This window comes from Mesoplodon densirostris, chromosome 9, assembly GCF_025265405.1.
Source record: "Mesoplodon densirostris isolate mMesDen1 chromosome 9, mMesDen1 primary haplotype, whole genome shotgun sequence".
Lineage (NCBI taxonomy): Eukaryota > Metazoa > Chordata > Mammalia > Artiodactyla > Ziphiidae > Mesoplodon > Mesoplodon densirostris.
Genome location: NC_082669.1, coordinates 67,766,891 through 67,784,630, shown reverse-complemented (window position 1 = coordinate 67,784,630; position 17,740 = coordinate 67,766,891). Strand labels below are relative to the sequence as shown.

The 17,740-nt window shown below is 39.4% G+C and overlaps 1 protein-coding gene across 1 annotated transcript in view; it reads right to left on the bottom strand.

Annotated features, from left to right (window-relative positions):
* The window catches only part of GARS1 (glycyl-tRNA synthetase 1), a 40,724-nt gene that overhangs the window by 10,250 nt on the left and 12,734 nt on the right, over positions 1-17,740 (bottom strand). The window contains exons 7-12 of the mRNA XM_060108308.1: positions 15,634-15,779; positions 13,387-13,536; positions 10,160-10,322; positions 8,878-9,042; positions 2,709-2,816; positions 1,767-1,912 (exon numbers count right to left, since the gene is read on the bottom strand). Coding sequence (XP_059964291.1) covers positions 1,767-1,912; positions 2,709-2,816; positions 8,878-9,042; positions 10,160-10,322; positions 13,387-13,536; positions 15,634-15,779 — 878 coding nt within the window. The remainder of the gene's footprint in view (positions 1-1,766; positions 1,913-2,708; positions 2,817-8,877; positions 9,043-10,159; positions 10,323-13,386; positions 13,537-15,633; positions 15,780-17,740) is intronic.

The following is a 17,740-nucleotide window of genomic DNA, read 5'->3' as shown; positions in this document are numbered from 1 at the left end:
GTCTCGAATTTTTTAACCAGTTTGACAGTTAAAAGCTATTAATTTGAGTGTTTACATCATTATATTTAATATAACTATCAATATTGTTGAGTTGAAATCTACCATTTCCTGAGTTATTTTCTACTGGTCTCATCTGTTCGTGGTTCATTTTTCCTCTTCTCCTGTCTTTTTCTGGAGCATTTTTTATTATTCTATTTTAGCCCTCTCATTGGGTTATTAGTTATATCCCTTTGGTTTCTGTGTGTTTTATCCAGGCAATTGCTCTGGAGTTTACGGTATGTCCTTTCCTAAACTTACCATGGTGTACCTCCACACGTAATGTACACATCTCAAAACGGTATACATATTCTTACGTATTCCCAAGTCTTTGCTCCCATCCTTTGGGCTACTGATGTCATACATTTTACTTCTACACATTATAAATTTCACAGTACATTGTTATTGTTTTTGCTTTAAACAACCCATTATCTTTTAAAGAAATTAAGAGATGTCATTTTAAAGAAATTAAAGAAAATGTTACTCATATTCACCCACATATTTATCATTTCCAGAGCTCTTAATTTCTTTGGGTAGATCTAAATTTCCACACTTCTGCCTGAAGGACTTCCTTTAACATTTCTTGCAGTGTAGGTCTGGCTGGCAATGTATCCTCTTGAGTTTTTTGTCTGAAAATATTTTCTCTTCATTTTTGAAAGATATTTTTGCTGGGTATATGGCTTTTGTCTGTAAGCACTTAAAAAGATTTCATTCTATTGTATTGTGGGTAGGTACACACAACTGCGCTTGAGACACTGCCTCTAGATGTTCTATTTGGTTCTTTTTTACATATACATTCCCATTTCTCTCCTCATATGTTCATGTTTTCTCTTAACATCCTTGAGCACAGGAAGCATATTTATAGTAACTTGTTTTTTTAATTTATTTATTTATTTTTGGCTGTGTTGGGTCTTCGTTGCTATGGGTGGGCTTTCTCTAGTTGCGGCGAGTGGGGGTTACTGTTCGCTGCGGTGCACATTCTCATTGTAGTGGCTTCTCTTGCTGTGGAGCACAGGTTCTAGGCACACAGGCTTTAGTAGTTGTGGCACGAGGGCTCAACAGCTGTGGCTCACAGGCTTACTTGCTCCGCGGCATGTGGGATCTTCCCGGACCAGGGGTCAAACCCATCTCCCTTGCACTGGCAGGCGGATTCTCAACCACTGTGCCACCAGGGAAGCCCCTATAATAACTGTTTTAACATCCTTCTGTATTACTTTCATCACGTTTGTCATTTCTGGGTGTTTCTTTTGACTGATTTTTCTCCTCTTTATGAGTCATATTTTCATGCTTTCTCATATGTCTAGAAATTTTTTATTGTTTGCCAGACAGTAAATTTTACATTGTTTAGTGCTGGATTTTGTTGATTTCCTTTAAAGATTCTTCTCTATCATTTTTACATTTATACTTACAACAATTACACAGACGACTCCAAAGTTCAAAAAAAGAGCACTGACTTAAGAGATAGATGTAGTTTCTAATTACCTTGGATAAGTCTCCTCCTCTAAGAAAGTTATTGAGGGGGAAAAAAAATCTTTATAGTCCATATCAAGTCTATTTCCAGGCCATAATGCCAAAATCTCGACAAACACAGTCCTTTAAATGTAGCCAAGAGATAGTACTTACCTGCAAAACATTTCTAAAGAAACTCATCTCTCCCTAACTTTCAAAACCTGGCAGAGAAGACATAGCTGACTGGAGCCCATGTAAAAAGTACACATCTTAAATCTTACCCTTTTTCATTCAGTAGTTCCTCCATTTCTGTAATGTAACACTCATCACAAATGGCAAGGTAGTCCATCACCAGCTTTGCATCCTTCTTATACGCCTTGCCAATTGCTCCCTTATTAGGTTCAAACTGAACAACATTGACTGTTTCGTATGAAGTAGTCAAGGAATACAAAACTACAGAACTGCCTTAGTATTTCGGGAAATGATCTTGAGGACAAGCCATCATCGACTTACAACAACTATCAGTTCCCTACTGGTGTCCGAGATCCTCTATATGTTGATTTCCAGTGCAAGATGAAACAACCACCCACAAAATCATTCAGATAAACCTCAGTCAAAATAAGCAAACATCATCAAGAAAGACTTTTTCAAAGTTACAGTGAGATAAAGGGATATTATCTAATCAGCAGTATAACCCAATACATAGCATAATAACCTCTGAAAACAATTCATTCATTTCTCAAATGTCTCAACACGACAGGATCTATTTCCTGTTACTGGCCTAGCCCTTAGATCAGCTCACAATCTCACTGGCTGGTAAAATAAGAAAATTTCTCCTTTGATGATCTACAGATCAAGTGAACTAAATTATTTCATCTACCATAAAAGGCACTCATCTTTTAACAGAGAAAGTATTCACCAGGCACCCTTTAATTAAAGAGCATGTATGTAGATGAAGATGTGGGAAATGGCTGAGAAAAATTGGTCAACATCCTGAAAGACATACAGAGCATTTTTCTTTCAAGGACCAGACAGTGAGTGGGCACATGTCAGATTACAAGTAAAGAGAATAGGAAAGGAACAATGAGATGGGTAAAGGAATAGGTTTAAATAGTGCTCAAACATCTCAGTTTATCCATAGAACAAGGTATAGACTTGGACTTATCCATTTCCAAGATGTTTACACTGTAGTCCTGAGCTGTTGAAGTGACCAGAAAGGATATGGGCTCTTTCAGAGGCTTCTCAGCTACGAGTGGGACTTTGGTGGCTCTCGCATGACAAGAAAGGTCATAACAGGAACGGTCAGCACATCCGACAATCTCAATCCAGCCCTAAGAAGACATAATAGAGAAAAACATTTGTAAGTCACACACGGTTCGTTCACAAATGCATGCGGATTATAGGTAACTCTTTCACATACTCAAGAATAATTCAATTATAGAATCTCCACTCAACTTTTATAAATGTTTGAAATGGGAACAGTTTTATACATCGGGTAGTAACACCCTTACAAAATATAAATCACACATGTACCCAAAGTAGTCTTTTTATTTTCTGGACAGAATTATTTTGCCATATTGTGAATGTGGGGTAAACTAATATTTTCTAGGATTTAGTTATGGAAATAAAATGTGAACCAAGACAAAACTGGCAGATCTGTTTCAAATTTGTGACCAGGATTCAAAATGAATCTGGCAGAAACCGCTAGTGCAACGCTGTGTTACATAAGGGGCTTTAGCATCCATGGATTTTGGCAACCTTGCGGGGGGGTTCCTGGATAACAATCCCCGACAGATACCAAGGGACCACTGTAATGGTTCTTCCCCCCTCACACTCATACATTTATGTTGTTAAAACTCTGGCTCAAATCAAAGAAGTAAAACCTGCAAAGTCATTATTCTCTGTGCACTTTTAAGAACTGCCAAAGAGAAGGGCATGGCTATTTCAGAAGAGCCCCACACTAGGCAAGTAAATCACATCCCTGGCCAGAATTCGACCTCCTGAATTCCACAGAGCGCACACAACAGCACATTCCCGGAGACTTCCTAGCGCCACACACACGAAGCGTTGAGGGGTCAACCAAGATCCCTTTTGTGAGTCCACAGAGAACATATGCACCCACAAATCTAAACCTGGTGCTCACCTCAAAAAAAAAGTTTGTGGAGAAGGAAAACAGGAAGAAAAACTTTCATGATCTTTTAAAAGCATGGAAGACAGTTAAGAGGAGGAAGTACTTCACCAGTCTTTACCACAGATAACAACAGTTCATGGGTCAGTGACCCCATTAGCCACCTGAAAATCCCTTTAGGGTTCACAGACCAACACAGGTGACAAAAAATAAGGTCAACAGCAGCAGGTGGGAAGGCAAGGATTCACCAAGGGGATTAGCGACATGAGAAGAGGAGATATTACGACAGAAATCATGACATTACAATAAAAGAGCAGCAGAAATAAGAACATGCTATTATGATGCTGTGGTGATGGTAAGTCTTTACATAGGTGACAAAGTTACAAAGGATAACACGTGTGCGGGGAAATCCATTGGGAGTTAGTTATATCACAGCATGCCCCGCACCTACGTCACTCAGGTTCATAACTCTTCGCCGGAAGAGTCTTATGAGAAATTACAAAGAAAATAATATAGTGTGTATGTATTTTTCTGAACCATTAAAAAGGAAAGAGGGGCTTCCCTGGTGGCGCAGTGGTTGAGAGTCTGCCTGCCAATGCAGGGGACACAGGTTCGAGCCCTGGTCTGGGAAGATCCCACATGCTGCGGAGCAACTGGGCCCGTGAGCCACAACTACTGAGCCCGCGCGTCTGGAGCCTGTGCTTCACAACAAGAGAGGCCGAGATAGTGAGAGGCCCATGCGCCGCGATGAAGAGTGGCGCCCGCTCGCCGCAACTAGAGAAAGCCCTCGCCCAGAAACAAAGACCCAACACAGCCAAAAATTAATTAATTAATAATAATTAAAAAAAAAAAGTACAGAAAGGTGGTTCTCTGGTGGCCTAGTGGTTAGGATTCTGGGCTTTCACTGCCGGGGCCCGGGTTCAATCCCTGGTTGGGGAACTGAGATCCCTCAAGCTGCGCTGCGTGGCCAAAAAAAATTTTTTTTAATTTAAAAAAAAAAAGGAAAGAAAAAGAAAAAGAATAGATTACGATGCATCACAAGAAGGAGGAAATGAATAGAGTGCTAACGCATCCCATCAGCCTTGCAGGGTAAACAGAATGGACAGAGGACAGATGCTCAAAGAGGAAAAAGGAACTTTTTCTATGTTGCTATTTCATTGTTTTATTGACTTTCTCCCTCTAAAAAGTTTTGAAAAAACTGTTAAGTAGATTCTGAAGGGTGTATTTAAGTGTTAACACCCAATAATACAGCCAGCCCTATGTATCTGTGGGTTCCGCATCTACGAATTCAACCAACTGTGAATGAAACATATTCAGAAAAAAAAAATTCCAGAAAGTTCCAAAAAGCAAAACTTAAATTTGCTGCAAATCTGGCAACTATTGGTGTAGCACTTACATTGTGTTCGGTATTATAAGTAACCTAAAGATGATTTAAAGTATACGGGAGGGGGCCTCCCTGGTGGCGCAAGTGGTTGAGAGTCCGCCTGCCGATGCAGGGGATACGGGTTCGTGCCCCGGTCTGGGAGGATCCCATATGCCGCGGAGCGGCTGGGCCCGTGAGCCATGGCCGCTGAGCCTGTGCGTCCGGAGCCTGCGCGTCCGGAGCCTGTGCTCCGCAACGGGGGAGGCCACAACAGTGAGAGGCCCGCATACCGCAAAAAAAAAAAAAATAAATAAAGTATACGGGAGGATGTGCATAGGGTCTATGCAGATACTAAGTCATTTTATATAAGAGACTTGAGCATACAGGATTTTGGTATCCGTGGGGATTGTGGAACCAAGCCTCAGCAGACACCAAGGGAAGACGGTATTCCCTCTGTATGAAGTGTCTACTGCTCTCAAAACTTGGCATCAGATAGCTGTACTAAACACACAGCTCAGCCGGCCACAAATGTAGGCATTTGTGCTCAATTCAGTTTCCTACCCAACAAAAGAAAACTCAGTAAAGAACAGGTACTGTTTCGGTCACAGAATAAAACTTAATAACAGCATTACTACCACAGGGGTGGCAGGTTCCATTTCTTGTTAATGCCTAAGTTACTTTTCAAAAGCAAAGTGTTTTCAAAAATTCTTAAGAACCTGTTATTTGAATAAGAACAAAAGAGGTAAAAAGCTTAGTTAAGTAGATATCTAGTTAGTCCTTCTCATGAATAGTTACTTTTGCCTTTAATCAAAAGAGTTTGGGAAAATTCAACCATCACAACTACTAAGCTTTCCAAGCACATGCTACCACATGGGGTACTTCAAATAAAGAGGCAAATATAAAACTCGTAAGCTCAGAAACCCCAACACTTAACAACAACAAAAAAATAGGAATTAAAGAAAAAAGCTTAAAAACATGTAACTTGATCATTTCACAGTCACTAAAGATGTCAACTAGTATATCTATGCCCTTAAACATATAAACTTGCTCATTATCATTTACTAAAGATGTCAATGAACATATTTATGTACTGAAAGGTGACACTACAAAAACACTCCTAAGAATGGTAGACAACAACTCTGGGATCGTGGTTACCTCTGAGCAGAGAGAGGAAAAGGGTGGAACATTAGCTGTATCAGTAACTTTTTTATTAAAAGAATAAAATATGAAGCACACAAAAAGAAAATATTAAAGGCTTTAAAGGAGTTCTCCCCTCTCCTTAAAAGTCTGTTACTTTGGAGCTTCTGGTTTTGTTTTAGTCCAGTCTTCCAATGACCTTACACAAAACATTGTAGCCTAATCTCAAAGCTAGGCCCACATTTCTGTTTTTTAATTTTTTTCTTAATTCTTTTAGATTTAGGTATAATTAACATATAAGATTATATTAGTTTCAGGTGTACAGCATAATGATTCGATATTTGTATACACTGCAAAATGATCACCACGATAAGTCTAGGTAACATCCGTCACCACACAGTTACAATTTTCTTTTCTTGTGATGAGAACTTTTAAGACCTACTCTCTAAGCAAATTTCAAATATATAATACAATACTATTAATTATAGTTCCTATGCTGTACATTACATCCTCAGGACTTATTAGGCTCACATTTTCTGATCTCTCACCCTTGAGGGTTTGGCCACAGCTCACAGTGACACTCAGGAAAGGATGAGCAGGAGTGCAGTAGGGTTTATGAAAGCAGTGTAGCACAATGGTTAAGAGCAGGGCCTGGAGTCAGATAGCCCTGGTTCACATCCCAGCTCCACCGCTCACTAGCTGTGAGGCTCGGGCAAATTACCTAACCTCTCAGCACTTCAGTTTCCTCAGAAATAGGACCAATGCACAGAATTACTGTGAGGATTACACAAGATAATAATACACTTAGAACGGTATACAGCTCTTAACAGTTCCAAATATTAAATGAACAAACAAATGAAATGTAATCCAGGCCAGATTCAGAATCTAAATTGAGATAGCAAGAATTTGTGTCCAGGACTTCCCTGGTGGCGCAGTGGTTAAGAATCTGCCTGCCAACACAGGGGACACGGGTTTGAGCCGTGGTCCGGGAAGATCCCACACGCCGCGGAGCAACTAAGCCTGTGTGCCACAACTACTGATCCTGAACTCCAGAGCCCATTAGCCACAACTACTGAGCCCACATGCCAAAACTACTGAAGCCTGCGTGCGTAGAGCCCATGCTCTGCAACAAGAGAAGCCATCACAATGAGAAGCCCGTGCACTGCAATGAAGAGTAGCCCCTGCTCGCCACAACCAGAGAAAAGCCTGCGCACAGCAACGAAGACCCAACGCAGCCAATAAACAAACAAACAAACAAACAAATTAATTAATTAATTAAATCTATTAAAAAAAAAGAATTTGTGTCCAGTTTAACTTGAAATATTCTCATACAAAACAGAATATAGTTTATTGGCTTAATTTGAAAATGAAAAGAAATTCCAGAAAATGTAATACATTTTGAAGTTAATGATCACCTACAATCCAAAAATAATTACCACTATCATCTTAGCATATGTCAAGTAAGCTTGTGAAGAAAGTAAAGTAACAAGAAAAACCTAACAGATCCTTTCCTAATTCCACAAAGAAAGAGAATATATTAAAAACAATATCAGTAACAGCCACTACAGGTATATGCATATCATTATACATGTACACATGTGTATATGTTTGTAAAGCATATAAAATTATCTTGAATAGGGGTTGACAAACCAAGGCTCATAGGCTAAGAATGGTTTTTAGATTTTTAAAGCATTGTTAAACGAAAACAAAAAACAAACCCCCCCCCTCCAACCAAGAAGAGAGGCAACAGAGATCCACAAAGCCTAAAATATTTACTATATTTACTAAAGAAAACATTTGTTCATGCCTGATCTAGAAAAGAGACATGAAACACTTCTGGGGAGCATACAATAGGAAGTTTCACTTTCTACATAACACACTTAAGAATTATTTTTTGCTTTCTGTTTTACAAAAAAGGGTCATCATTTTTTGATGACTTTTATTTTTAATTAAAAAAATGTATCTGTTAAAAGAAAGTCACTTTAAAAAGTAAAACGTGCAACCAAGGACATGTGGGAACCACGGACTCCTGGGCTAAAGTCTCCATATGGGTGAGAAGCCTCCCTAGCACCAAATGAGGGAGACGCCAGAAGGCTCTTGGCCCCCTTGTTTTGGATGCCACCCTGTTCCCACTGCCACCAATGCAGGAAGCATCTCCTATATCCAAATGCCTTTCAATCCTAAGCTTCAGCACTAATGTTCATGTTTGAGGGTTGGGGGTGGGAAGCAACAGTGAAGAGGTAACCTGGAGGTCTTCTCTGAATTATTATTAAATATACAGGATTTGAGAAAAGGTAGTTCCTAAACAAGAGGTCAGAATCTACTAGTCTATCCCCCAAATCCACCAAGTAACTACCTAAACTAAGAGCACTATGACCTTCTTTACTCAGCCTCACCACCACTTCCAACGTTTGCTGGGGTCCTTGTCAGGAAGAAGGCCACCCCATCTTAGCTGCACTCAGGGACATTACCAATCACAGTGCCCACACCAGGAAAGGGCACACCAGCACTGCCCCATCAGTGGCCTTCTCTTACTCTCTCTGTAAAAGCCATCCAAGTCTACAAAGGGCTTCTGGGACACAAGAGCAGCTCCCCACTTATGAGAGTGCAGGGGGGCAACTACTTTTTCTATTTAGCTCAGGAAGAAATCTTTTTTCTTTTTGTTCCACTCTGACATGAAGCACACAAAAGGCAGCTTTGATATCCATGCTTCTAGGTTAACAATGTGAAAATCACATGGTGAAAACCATTGCATTCTACTTACATAGGATGTTTTGGATTCGGCATCCCAACAGTCACAGGCATAATGGGCCATCTCATTCTCCATGTGCTGTCGGAAGCGGAGCTTATCTGGAGATACACCAACCTTCACGAGGTAGAGGTAGATGCGGCCAATGAAATAGCCTAATACTGAGTTGTTAATCACGCCCTAAAAATAAATGAATAAACAAATAAGTAGATAAATAGGCAAGCAGCATGCAAGCAAGCATAGAGGAACGAACAAAAACACAAACGTTAATGCTTTTGAAGGCCAAGGTACCATTTTCCATTGAGTTATTCATCATCTACTGAAAAATTTTTGAAACACAAGGTAAGCTAATTTATCCAGCTTTCAGAACAATCTTAAATACCCAAAATGTGATCTTGGCTATTTTCAAAAGCTTTAACTGTCAGGATAACAAGCAGATAATAACAGCGTCATTCAAAATCTTTCTACCATACTCACTGGGTCAGTAAAAATTCAGTCTAATACCTCATACCTTCTAAATCTACAGTGCTAAAAATGACATTCATAATAATGATCCTAAGGAATTGTAAATATATTCCTTCTGAATTAGCAAAAGTCATAAGACATGTTGAGGGGATTTTAATGTACTCTTGTCCACTGAAATTTGTGAATCCCATATAGTATATGTAATCTTATATTTTTAGTACAGAAGGATCTCAGAAATCGTCTAGCCCCATCTCCTAGTCCCTGCAGGGCTCTTTTCTGCAAAACAACTGGCAAGTTATCACTCAGCCTCTACTTGAATATTTTCAGACAGGAAGCTCATTGTTCCCAGGGCAATTCATCCCACTATTAGGCAGCAGCTACTGTTGGAATGTTTTCACTCACTTATTTCTCCAAGCAAATAATTAGAGAAATTCTATTACATGCAAGGCCTTACCCCAATTGCTATGGGTAACGCAGAAGAGTTTAAAATCCAGAGGGCTTGCTTTCTGTGAGTCAAAATGTCTCCCCAAAAGTAGTATACACTGTTAAAAGTCAGATCGATGGGGCATAGTTCAAACCAAGAACTTTTTTCCAAGCGCTCTGCTAAAACATATTTTTCACGTTAGCCCCAATAGTCCACACGGTGGCGTGTTCAGGTAATTTCCTCCCACTATAATAATAGTGTGTAATAAATACTGTATAAAAACACATACTGTATCAAAATAAAATGCCTGCCAAAATAAAATATTTTGTCATCCAGTACACAGAATTTGCTAAGTGCCGAAAACCTGGAATAGGTATAATCTAAATTAAGTTACCTATGGAATCTCACCTGTTCAACAGCATCTCCTAGGCGCATTTTCCGAGCAGACTGTCCGCTGACCTGGGCTTTCGCTGAATACAAATACAGGTGGAGGTCTGCCACATTCTGGAACTTGGGATGGTCTTTCTCAGTGGGATCTACAAAGTGCTCAATTTCTGCCATTGTGAATTCTCTGAAAGCCAAAATATAAGGGATAAAAGTTGCACACTTCACTATAAAAAACAATAAATAAAAGCCATTATTTTCAACTTCATTCTACAATGATACAGAAAGATATGGAAAATAGTTTTTAGAGAACAGATTGATACAGTTTTTTAAAGTTAGGAAAACCTGAGCAAACATCAGACACACACAAAAAATGAGATACTGAATAATGGCTTCCAAATAAAATGATTTTCCTTAAAGCATTAGCAAGTCTTTATAGATGTACACTAAATGAAGCTCCTGATATTTGCTTTTCATAGAATGGGAAATTAAAAGTGAATTGAAATTATTCTTTAGCTTTTATAACAGTGTGATTTCTTCCTTTTTCTTGCTCTGAACAAGTAAATGACTGCTAATGGCACCATACAGCTGGTGTCTTTAGAGTAGCAGCTTCTCAAATAAAGTGTTATTCAAGGCAGAGGACATAAGGCATGAATTGAAAAAGCTAACATCAAGCTAACTGCATAATGATGAAATAAGTAGGCACATAGTAATGGTTTTCCAAAGAGATTTCCCTGAATGGCAATTTAGTAGCTATTGGGTGGAAAAGAGTTTTAAGTTAATTTTAGGAGTCAAAATCAAATCTCTCTTCTTTAAAACACACACACAATTTACTAGTGCACTTTCATGATTATCTCAGATGTTCTAGAAGTAATGAAAAATTGCTTAAATGGTTCCTAAAAATACATGAAATGCATTGCGAAAGAGCTTTGATATTTTTTTCAATTTTATTTTTTAATGGTATCGCTTATTTGGTCCAGCAGCACCTATGTCTTATCTTTCAACAGTTATCAAACATCTTCTGTGCACATAGAAATATGAGAGAGAAGTGTGATGTCTGTCCTCACACAGCTTCCAAGTGGGATGACAGCAACAGAACATCTAAAATGAAGGCAGATCAAAATAAGGACCTTGTCCCGAATCCCCAAATAATCTGCTGCCAAAGTCTTTCCATCTGTTCTGTCAAATAATCCCAGCTCAAAGACAGGAGATAGAAATCAACACTAATACTGATTGTATCAGCTGTCTGTTGTCTTTGAGTTCAGAGACTCTACCTGGAACTCTGGAGACATAAAATAGACACAGGACTAGAAGACAGAGCCAGCCAATCAAAATAAAATTTAATTTTAAAAAATTTCAGGCTTCCCTGGTGGCGCGGTGGTTGAGAGTCCGCCTGCCAATGCAGGGGACACAGGTTCGTGCCCCGGTCCGGGAAGATCCCACATGCCGCGGAGCGGCTGGGCCCGTGAGCCATGGCCGCTGGGCCTGCACGTCCGGAGCCTGTGCTCCGCAACGGGAGAGCCCACAACAGTGATAGGCCCGCGTACCACACACACAAAAAAAATTTTCACATGAACAATCCAATGCTCCCAACCTAAACCAAAGGAATCATAGCTATACAAAGACTTATCACCTGATAACTCTATGTCAAGAAGAAACACTAAACAAACAAGTCCTAGCCCTACCATGAAACAAAAGCCATGGGGATACTGACTCGTGGAAGGATGAGTGGATTTCTAGCCAGGATCTTGCAGAGGCACAAGACAAAACCAACCGAAATCCAGATGGAACACTTTGAACTGAAAGTGAACAAGGAATAAAATGTCAGGAAGCCCCAAGGGACTTTCCCCAGTTAACTCCTGGGATTGCTCCTCTCTTCTGAGCTGGGTTTCCTATTTACCACTTCTTATTCCACAGGCCCCAGGTTTTGCCTTACTTCACTGTCCTTTATAATCATCCAACAGCTACTCTACTTGATGTAAATCGTCTCCAAAACAGTGGCTTTAGACAAGCTCAGTCTCACACAGCTTCCTCAGTATTCTGAAAGCATGAGTGCAGACACTACTGGGACAGAGGGGAAGCCCAGAAGCAAGAGGAGAAAAGATACGAAGAAACCCAGACATTGAGAAATAAAACAGATTTAAGTGTGACAAGTTTTTCATTGTTACAACACCTAGTTAAAGTTTAGGATTATCTCTTCTCTCTGCAGCAAGGTCCAGGAGGGTCCTCCCCACTCCATTCTCTAGGCTGTGCAAGCTCCTTCCTCGTGAAGCCTCCCTTTTCTAGACCATTCAGCTGAAGGGACTATAGGCCTAAAGATACAGTCTGGTGAGAACATAGGAGCATTTCCTCAGAGGGTGTCATGGGGACTAACAAGATTAGGCAGGTGCTTTGATGTAGAGTCACAGGCTGGGCTATGCTATGACTGACGCCTGTAATTACAGCAAGTAAGAAAAGAAGAGAGGAAATGGGTGGGCCACTGGGGCTGTGGAAAATACTTTTGGAGTCTCAGAAAGTTAAGTTTACCTATATATCCCATTTTTATATCGAATTTATTACCTTAAGAGATGATATCAGTAAGAAAATGTATAGAAATCTCAAAAAACTTAAGTCATAAATAGCTAAGTCATAATAAGTTTCTAAAGAAAAACGTAACTCAGAAGTGCCAGGATGCCTTCCCGCACATTCTGGATACACTGACAAAAGGAGGTTATTAGAACAGAGACGAGGCAGCATCTGAACTAGCATAGATAGCGGTAAGCTTGCTAGCTAAACACTGTCATAAAGGTGCCCCAAGTATCTGGAGGAACACCATCTGCTGCTGAAACACCCTCACCCCAATACCAGCAATGCCATCTGCCCTGGACACCTAGAAGGGCCCTCCAGCCCTAACCATCACTCCCTCCCCACCTCACCCTACACTCATCTATACCACCACTGCCAGAAAATGCCTCGGTGTAGAAAATCAAGATCCTGCCATCCTCAAAACGTAAGATGAACAAGGAGAAAAGATCATTTTGGATCAGATGTGAAACTTCAGCTATTCTTCACCCTCCTTCCTTTCCCTTCAAGTCCACTTCAGTCACTCAAAACTGTCCATCATCCCAGAGATTACATTTGGAGGTAACAAACAAACAACAAGTATATAATCCTGTAAGAAGGAAGAAGGCTGTTAAAACAGCAAGCTTTTGTTTCCACTTCAATGCCAAAATCATTTCCTAATTTCACCAGAAGAATAACATGGGCAGTACCTGACTCGGATCAGTCCAGATCGAGGGGAGATCTCATTTCTGAAAGAATTTCCAATCTGGGCAGCAGCAAAAGGCAACTTTCCTTGGTTGAATTCCAAAAGTCGTTTGAAATTCAGGAAAATCCCCTGTGCAGTTTCTGGTCTCAAGTATCTGGAAATTTAAACAAATCAGTCTGTTATAAAGGTGGAAATTATGTTTTCCAATAAATCTGAAATTCTAGATACAAATCCTAAAAGTCCTAAATATACTATCTTCACACAAAGCTGTATGGGCCCTAAAAAAAAAAAAAAAAGTTTTAGAAATAGAAATTTTCCTCAGTAGCAAACATTCTCAAACAGGTAATAGAGAAGGTATCAGGTGATTGGCAGGGCAATACCAGTGTTAGACATGTCATTTAATTTCATCACTCCAGTGAATCACACATGACCTCTCTTACAATATCTCTAAAACCTCTGATATTCTCCTGACTAATCATTTACTTTGGAGGCAGATGACAATTTTAGATCCTTTTGAAAATAAAGTAAGTATACCTCTGCTGTTAACCTACATATTAAAGCATAACCGTGGAGCTAAAAAGAAGCCGGTATAGGCTGACATTTAACCTTAGAGCTCACTCATCACAATCATCACACCATGGCAGGCAATTTTCAGGGTTTTTCATATCATTTTTATCTTTGTACCCAGAGACACAAAGAAATAGAGAAGTCCAGAAAGATCGACTCTTTGTGGTACTTTATATCTTCAGCCAGAGGCCTCTTCTGTATTTCTCCACATTTTAAAAAGTTACAGTCACTCAAAAACACCCTGATAGCCACTGTTTTCTTCTCAATTTCACAGACAATATTCTGGGCAAAACATCACATAAGAAAGCGCTCCCAACAGCCTACTTCAAAAGAAACGTTTTATGAAAACAACTTTAAAGTAAAGAAAAATTAAAATTTTACTCTCGTCTCACTCTTCTCTTCAACAGCTCTTTTCATTTTGTGGTTTTTATCCAAATATAAGTATAGTTACAGTTAATATATATATTTATTAAGTAGAATGTACTAAATTATACTTTATACTTTTCTATTTTCTAAAAAAATCGTAAAATTTTCTCATATTTAACAGTTGCAGAGTATTCTACTAAAATAACTTACTTTACTATAATTTATTTAACCGTCCTGAAATTATGGGATAAATAGGTTATTTCTAATTTTCATTTATACACTCTTGATAAGTATAGCTTCCTGTCCTTTTGAGTTATTTCGTTAGATAAATTCACAGGAGTGGGAAGGCAGGTCAGAGGGCATGGCCCATTTTATGACTCTCTGTATGTATTGCCAAAATGAAAGGTTCACCCTTGGCCTCTTCCCACAAAATATCCTAAATCAACCCACTGTCTTATTAAAATAATTCCAATAATACATTCTGTCACAATTAATTTTTATTATTTAGTTTCTACTCCAGGAAATATGATCTATCTAGCTTCATCTAGCAAAACGCATCCTCTTACCCTAAAATGAGACCATGAAAAAAACATCTGAAGCTATGAAATGGAATACTTTGACTAAGTTTGTTAACAATGGACAAGGAATCTGGACATACAGATTCTTCTTCTGAAGCATACTGTAAACTGTTCAGGTTTTCTTTACTCTATCTGTGAAAAACACACTTTAGCTTGAATCAACAAACTAAACGTATCCTGTCCAACATAGTAGGTCACTAGTCACATGTCTATTTAAATTCTTAAAATTAAATAAATTTAGAAATTCAGTTTCTCAGAAGCACTAGCCCCATTTCAAGTATACAACAGCCCCATGTGGCTAGTGGCTACCGTATTGGATAGCACAGATTATAGAATATTTCCACCACTGCAGAAAGCTCCACTGGGCAGTGCTGATCTACAACAAATGGTTTCTAAAGTCTCCTTCGACAGTAAGTTCAATGTCTTTCAAAATCATTCTTCAACCCTCTCTCCTGCCCTATGCAGCTGTAACTACAAGATGTGATGATCACAGACTTCTGTGTTTATTTTGTGACCAAAACAAAAATCATCATATATACTAAAAAAAAAAACTATATTCAGAAAGAATTAGAAGAAATAAAATTTAAGAATACATCTGTCATTATTTCTCCTTAATATATTTGTCTACACTTTCTACAAATCACTTTTCAAACCTTTTCCTTCATGACTGATATTGATATTTATCTTTTATTACAAGTAATTTTAATAACTTCATTACATAAACAATAAGTGATACATACCCAGGCATATTTCCTCCAGGCCCAATGAAGGTCTTGAACATTAAGTTAAAAGGCACTGGAGGGGAAAGATCATTTCCAGTAGTGGGGGATTTTACATTATAGTTCACAAAAAGATCCCCCAGTTCTTGCTGTCCATAGTTTTCAAGCTAAAGAATACATCAAGAAAATGATTAGTGTAAAAGACAGAAAAAACAAGGTATACAATAAAAAAACAAGGCATACAATATAAAACCCCATCCATCATTAAAATTCACCCAAAATAAAACCATCAGAATTAACCTAACCTTCAAGACATTTACATTAAACCCATAAACAGTTTATACTCTTTCTTTTACCAACAGAGAAATGGAGTCTCTTTCTGGGACCGACCTAAAATTCACACACATACCACTGAAAGATACAACGGTACAATGAAAGATAAGGTAAAATACCTCTTGTTCAATTATAATAGTTACTGGTTGGCAAGAATCTGAATCACATAATAAGTTTTCACAGTTGAATTTTACTACTCTGTACACTTAAGAGCCAGGTGCACTTCCCTGTCTATTAATTAAATGTGCATGTAACTTTCCTTTCCCACCAGATATTAAGTTCCTTGAAGGTAGAAGCTGTGTCTTCTTCACTTCTGCATTTTCCAGGGCACTGCACATCCTATACATTGATGATCAATGCCAAACCCTCTAAAATGATATATGAGCTCCAATTCAAGACCTTCAAATGACTATGACAAACCATCTAATAGTAAAGAATATTTAAAACTTAAAAAAAAAAACTTCTAATAGAAATAAAATAATTAGATAAATCAACTAATGAGTGATGGCATGTGGGGTCAGAAAAACCAGGGTAAATCACCCAACTCTACCACTTATGGGTTTTGTGATTCAGGATCAAGCTCCAACCTAATCTCTCTGAGCCTCAGTTTGCTTATCTGTAAAATGGGGAGAACAGATTCTACCTCACTTCTTAACCACAGAGGGTGAATCAATGCCTTTTATTTATTAAAAAAAAAAATTTTATTTATCTATTTATTTTTGGTTGCGTTGGGCCTTCATTGCTGTGCACAGGCTTTCTCTAGTTGCGGCGAGCAGGGAGCTACTCTTTGTTGCGGTGTGCAGGCTTCTCATTGCCGTGGCTTCTCTTGTTGCAGAGCATAGGCTCTAGGCGCGCAGGCTTCAGTAGTTGTGGCTCGTGGGCTCTAGAGCGCAGGCTCAATAGTTGTGGCACACGGGGCTTAGCTGCTCCGCAGCACGTAGGATCTTACCGGACCAGGGCTCGAACCCATGTCCCCTGCATTGGCAGGTGGATTCTTAACCACTGCACCACCAGGGAAGTCCGTCAATGCCTTTTATTTAAAAAAAAAATTTTTTTTAAGTTTACTATTTATTTTTGACTGCATTGGGTCTTTGTTGCTGCGCGCAGCTTTCTCTAGTTGCGGCGAGCAGGGGCTACTCTTCGTCACAATGGGCGGGCTTCTCATTGAGATGGCTTCTCTTGTTGAGGAGCACGGGCTCTAGGCGCATGGGCTTCAGTAGTTGTGGCACGCAAGCTCTAGAGCGCAGGCTCAGTGGTTGCTCTGCGGCATATGGGATCGTCCCAGAACAGGGCTCGAACCCGTGTCCCCTGCATTGGCAGGTGGATTCTTAACCACTGCGCCACCAGGGAAGCCCCCTCAAGGCCTTTTAGATAAACTATCATGCTTCATAAAGCTAACAAGGAGTCACAGGCACTAACAGGTCCAGAAAATGCCATTATGTGCTGAAGCAACAGATGCGCCTCTGGCCAGGGAATCCATTGAGGCCATTTCTGAGTATCAGGCTGTTTCCATGGGTTCCTAACATTTCACTAAAGATTAAATTGACAGCTATATACAATTGACCCTTGAACAACACATAAAACTTATAGCTGGCCCTCTGTAACTGCAGTTCCCCTGCATCTGCAGATTCAACCAACCACAAACCGTGTAGTACTGTAGTATTTGCTACTGAAAAATAGCAGAGTGTAAGTGGACCTGCACAGTTCAAACCCACGTTGTTCAAGGGTCAACAAATGATACAATATGGCAAATCAAAACCCAAACTGTTCTCCTGGAACAGGTATCTGAGATGAA